Source organism: Sinocyclocheilus anshuiensis, unplaced genomic scaffold (genome assembly GCF_001515605.1).
Source record: "Sinocyclocheilus anshuiensis isolate Anshui unplaced genomic scaffold, SAMN03320099.WGS_v1.1 scaffold115, whole genome shotgun sequence".
In the NCBI taxonomy this organism is placed as follows: domain Eukaryota; kingdom Metazoa; phylum Chordata; class Actinopteri; order Cypriniformes; family Cyprinidae; genus Sinocyclocheilus; species Sinocyclocheilus anshuiensis.
The window spans coordinates 965623-970886 of NW_015548219.1; the positions used below are offsets into that span (position 1 = coordinate 965623).

The window sequence follows — 5264 nt, forward strand, 5'->3', positions numbered from 1 at the left end:
TCAACATGGCGACGGCGGCAACAATACTACAGCGAGAATCAAAGTTACGCCTTCTTTCTTTGAGTATACATTTGGGCGGTGTTATGCAAATCTTCCCACACAGTGACGTAGACCTGTGGGGGCGTGTTTAAACGAGGCGTTTTAGGAGGGCGTAGACGAGTCAACTTTTATAAAGAATATCTCTTTGGGTTTGAGACTTTAGTCTTTGTAACGCTAGGGATCTTATCTATTCACGAACAGCTTGTAACACTCCAAAGAGAAAGGAAAACTTGAAATCGCATCATATGACCCCTTTAATTACTATATTCCATGTAAAATTTTTGTGTGTTTGTGTGTAGTTGAAACATTACAGGTTCTGGTAAACAACAGTCTAGGAGGAGTGGTGCAGGATGGCTTATGTGCGGCGGGGCCCGTGACTTTGCCACGACGGGCGGAAACCTTCGGAGGCTTTGATAGTCACCAAATGAACATCTCAAAGAGTAAAGGTGGGTGTGTTTTCCATGTGTGTGTGAACGTGGGAGTGTGCGTGAGAGCGAGATCATTTTGTGATGCGACTCGTGTGCGTGGGTGTTTGTTCCAGGTGAGACTGATTGTGTTTGTTCTCCTGCAGATGGAGACAGAGAGGAGACTGAAGACTCCGCAGAGCTCCGCAGGACTGAGTCAGACAGCGTTCTAAAGAAGGTACAAACCGGTCAAGACAGGCAGCTTTCAGAAATTGTGTTTATCAGAAAGATCATGATGGGAAAAATTTTATTATTATTTTTTTTAGAGTATGATTGCTGCATGAAAAAGACAAGAAAAAAAGTGAAAACAACATGGTTTAACCATGAGCTCAACAAAGCAATAACAAATTAAGGATACTTTCTTTATATATATATATATATATATATATATATATTTTTTTTTTTTACATAGATATTTTACATTTGCACACTTTAAACAAATTAATATGCTATATATAGATAAAGTTAGTTTAAATTAATGCAAAAGTCTAATTTCAATCGGTTCATTCTGAAAAATAAGAAGTGTTGTGATGTTAAATGATTAGGAAATATTTAAGATTCTGCATTATTTCTAGACCCCAAAACAAATAAGCAAATTAAAATGAGTGCAGATGACATAACTGTTCAGATTAATGAAAATATATTTTTTTAATTATTGGACTCTTCTATGTTGAATATTATGCATATAATTAAAAATAAAACTAAATAATGAAACTTAATATAATAAATGCATGTTACATATGCATACTTTATAAGTACATTATTTAAAAAAAGCTTTTGTTCACTCTTATTTCAAGTGCTGTTCTAAGATGTGTTCCCATTACCATCTGATTCATTACTCATCAGTGTATCACCATATGCTCAAACCATTAAGTGCTGAGCATCAGAATGTATGTCCACTGTAGCACTCATTACCTGAAGTGAACTATAGGTTTACACACACGCTCATCGCAGAACATAACTGTATAGTAACTTGATAATAAGGACTCATTAAAACTGTCCCCTGCTTTACGGCAGCAGAGTAATGTGACCTGTCATCACAGCTGCTTATTTCCGGCAGGTCCTGCAGTACCCTGTCAAAGAACACATGGATTGCTATTTATTGATTTATGTACAGTAGCCTCTTACCCAGTGCACTGACCATGTGACTGCCTCTCTGTCCCACAGGCAAACAACGCCAATCCCCTGCTCCTACTCAAGAGGAACAATGAGGTAAGATTTTCTGTTTAGAAACTGCTCAGGACAGGTTTGAAGATCATGCCAAAGGTGAATTGGTTTCAGTACCATGACCAGACAACGTAGCCATATATATACTTTATGATAAGATTCCTTCCCAAGCTTGTGGTTTTGTGATTAACACGTGTGCAACATGAGTTTGAGTTAGGGTTGCATTATTTTATGATCCTACCTAAATCAGTTATAATAATAAATACTGTTTCTTGCCTGAAGAATTTTTTTTTTTTTATTGATTTTCAATGTAAACTTTTTAAAATGACACATTAAACACACACACACACACATATATATATATATATATATATATATAATGTATATAATGTATAATATATAATAAAAATAGTATATACAATTATTATGCATCTAAAATGTCTGTATGTGACCATGGACCACAAAACCAGTCATAAGGTTCAATTTTTTTGATTTATACATCATATGAAAGCTGAATAAATAAGCTTTCCATTGATGTATGGTTAGTTTGAACATTAAAGCATGTCAACATATTCTGTTACACCAAATACACAAAATAATGATCTTTAAAAAAGCATCATATGACCCCTTTAAAAATTTTAATTTAATTGTATAATTCATATGTACATATGAAAATATATATCAATTTAAATATAGTAGTATTATATGTATTTTATATTGTATTAATAAAAACAAAGAGAACAACTGTTCTAGAATTATGTAAATGTATAATATTAGCAAAATAAAATTACAAATGTACCTGTATACTATTATAAATATTTTATATATGTAATTATGTATAGATTAAATTATTTATAAAAGTTTCAAATATAAAGTGACAAAAAAGTAGACTAGCGATCTGCATCTCAGCTTATAGAGATGTGGCGATTTCATTTTCTCAATCCTTTTATCCTCCCACAGCAGGTTCTTCAGAGCGTCGCTCAGCTCCATGACCTGCTGAACACATTACAGGTGAGTCATTCTCTTTTTGTCTTATTTCTCGCTCTCTGCTGTTCAGACCAGCAGCTTTCATCTACAGCACGACAGAAGGAAATGAAATGACCAAATGCAGGGGTTTATTTTGCAGGCTTGTAATCAAGCAGAGTGCATTATGATGTATTAAGATGCACTCTGATAGATTTGTACTACTATTAAGTGGGTGATTGTTGGCCTTTCCCGGGGCAGGTGCTCTGTGGCCACCAGATGGGCCTGTTTCACCTAAATTTTGGTTTTGCACATTTGCGGTTTAGCAGCTTTACCTCTTTCCTGTTCGCATCGTCAATTAAAACCGCTTTCGTTGCTCACCCTCAACACAGGCTGTTGTCATCCAGCAAGACACATTCATCGAGGACCAACGGCATGCCCTCAGCGAACGCCCCCTGCCCTCTTCACGCCACCCATCCGTCTCGTCCCTCAACTCCACCTCTTCCTCCTCCTCATCACGGCCTAGCTCACTAATTGAGCAGGAGAAACAGCGGAGCCTGGAGAAGCAGCGGCAAGAAGTCGCCAGCCTCCAAAAGCAGCAGGCCGCCCACGCCGAGGAGAGGAGGCGCAGGGAAAAAGAGTGGGAAGTGCGGGAGCGGGAACTGGTCCAGAGGGAATCGCAGCTGCAGACCCAAGAGGAAGGGACACAGAGAAGATGGAAAGAGCTGGAAGAGGAGAAGCAAGACCTGCAGAGTAAAAAAGAAGAGTATCAGAGAGACCTGGCGCGGCTCAGAGACAGCCAGAAGAGACTGGAGAGAGAACGAGAGCAAGTACAGAGAGAGGCAGAGCAGATCAGACAAACCGAGGTGAGGATCAAGGTCAAGATCATTCACCAAAAATATGATTTATTCAGCCTCATGTTATTTCAAAGCTGCGTGACTTAATTTTTTTAAAGAATATCCTGGCCACTCTTTTTAATATAATGAAAGTGAATTAGGACTGGAGCTCCATATGACTTGTGGGCTACACTACTGTTCAAAAGTATGGAGTCAGTAAAGTTTATGCTCACTAAGAATGCTATACCAAAACTTTTGCTATATTACTATAACAAAAACAGTAATATTGTGAAATTTTATTTCAATTTAAAATAACTCTTTCCTGATATATTTTAAAATGTAATTTATTCCTGAGATGCAAAACTGAATTTTCAACATCATTACTCCAGTCTTCAATATCACATGATCCTTCAGAAATCATTCATGATTTGATTCACAAGAAACATTTTTTATTATTATCAATGTTGAAAATATTTGTGCTGCTTAATATTATTTATGGAAACCATGATTTTTTTGAAGGATTCTTTGATTAAAGGGCACCTATTAAGTCCCTTTTTACAAGATGTAATATTGGTCTTGGGGTTTCAGCTCAAAATACCCCACAGATCATTTATTATAACAGCTGGAAAATGTCATTTTTGGGGCATGTCTAAAAAAAAAAAGAGATGTTTTGGTGTGTATCACTTTAAATGCAAATAAGCTGCATATTCCCACCATCTCCAGAAGAGGGCGTAGCGTATACATCTCCGCTTTGCATACCTACAGCCAGGGTTGTCCTTAGGGGGGTGCAACTGGTGCGGTCGCACCGGGCCCGCATTTAATGGACCGAGGGGGACCCCCCCACCCCGGAACGTGATCGCAAACGGACCGAGGGGGGCCCCGCGTCAGCTAAGGACAGCCCTGCCTACAGCAATAAACAGTCAGTAGAAGCAACATGACCAGTGTTGCCAAGTCCGTGGTTTTGAATTGGAATTGGGCTTTTTTTAACACTGTTGCCGTGGTTTGTTTTTCATGTCCGCGGGTTGAAGCAACCCCAAAAACGTGATATTTAGCCCCATAAATGCAAATTTTACCAGGGGGACCCTGCCAAAAAACCCATATTTTACCCCCCGGAATGCGATTTTCACTGGGGGACCCCTCTCAAAATGCGATTGGGCTAGTTTTGGGCAGCATTTGTGTGGGTTTTGTTGTGAAAACCTGGCAACCCTGAACATGACTGAGAGCGAGAGAACCGGTGTTCAGCCGTACATAAGGGAAACCAAATACACTGAAAGTGGGACAAAACAGCGCGATGTTACAGAACTCGATGTTACAGGACACAAACTAATCTCACAAGTGCAGCGCAGATCAATTAACCCTAATACTTAACTATAATACTTTTGATAACATACGCACACAAATGCGGTTAAAACGCTAAGCACTATAACGACATGACATTCACAAAGGAGTCTGGAGTGAAATTACTTGCGCTGACATAAATGTACTTAGGTAGATTTTGAGGGGCATTGCCTTCAAAAATAGAAGTAATCCACTGCGTCCTTAGTGGCTCAGATGTTGGGAGAAAATGAAGACTCTTATGTTCAGTCTTACATCCAAACACAGAGCACCGGGATTGCTTACGAGACACTGTTGATGTTACAGCTGCTTGAGGACCACATACAACCTCTGAGGGCGGAAACTATGGCAATGCAGGATAGGGCTGCACGATTAATCGAATGCGATTGTCATGCGCATTTTGATAGTAAAGCCGGTTCTGTAATCAGCAGAAAATTATCATCACGGGCTTTCAGATGGC

General features: G+C 38.9%; 1 protein-coding gene across 6 annotated transcripts in view; it reads left to right on the forward strand.

The window, feature by feature from the left end:
* The window catches only part of LOC107654139 (A-kinase anchor protein 13-like), a 102107-nt gene that overhangs the window by 92378 nt on the left and 4465 nt on the right, over positions 1-5264 (forward strand). For 5 of the 6 annotated variants that reach the window (XM_016441075.1, XM_016441079.1, XM_016441078.1 and 2 more), the window contains 5 exons: positions 339-485; positions 611-681; positions 1671-1715; positions 2631-2681; positions 3026-3499. In XM_016441075.1, coding sequence (XP_016296561.1) covers positions 339-485; positions 611-681; positions 1671-1715; positions 2631-2681; positions 3026-3499 — 788 coding nt within the window. The remainder of the gene's footprint in view (positions 1-338; positions 486-610; positions 682-1670; positions 1716-2630; positions 2682-3025; positions 3500-5264) is intronic. The other variant, XM_016441077.1, reaches the window with a different exon arrangement.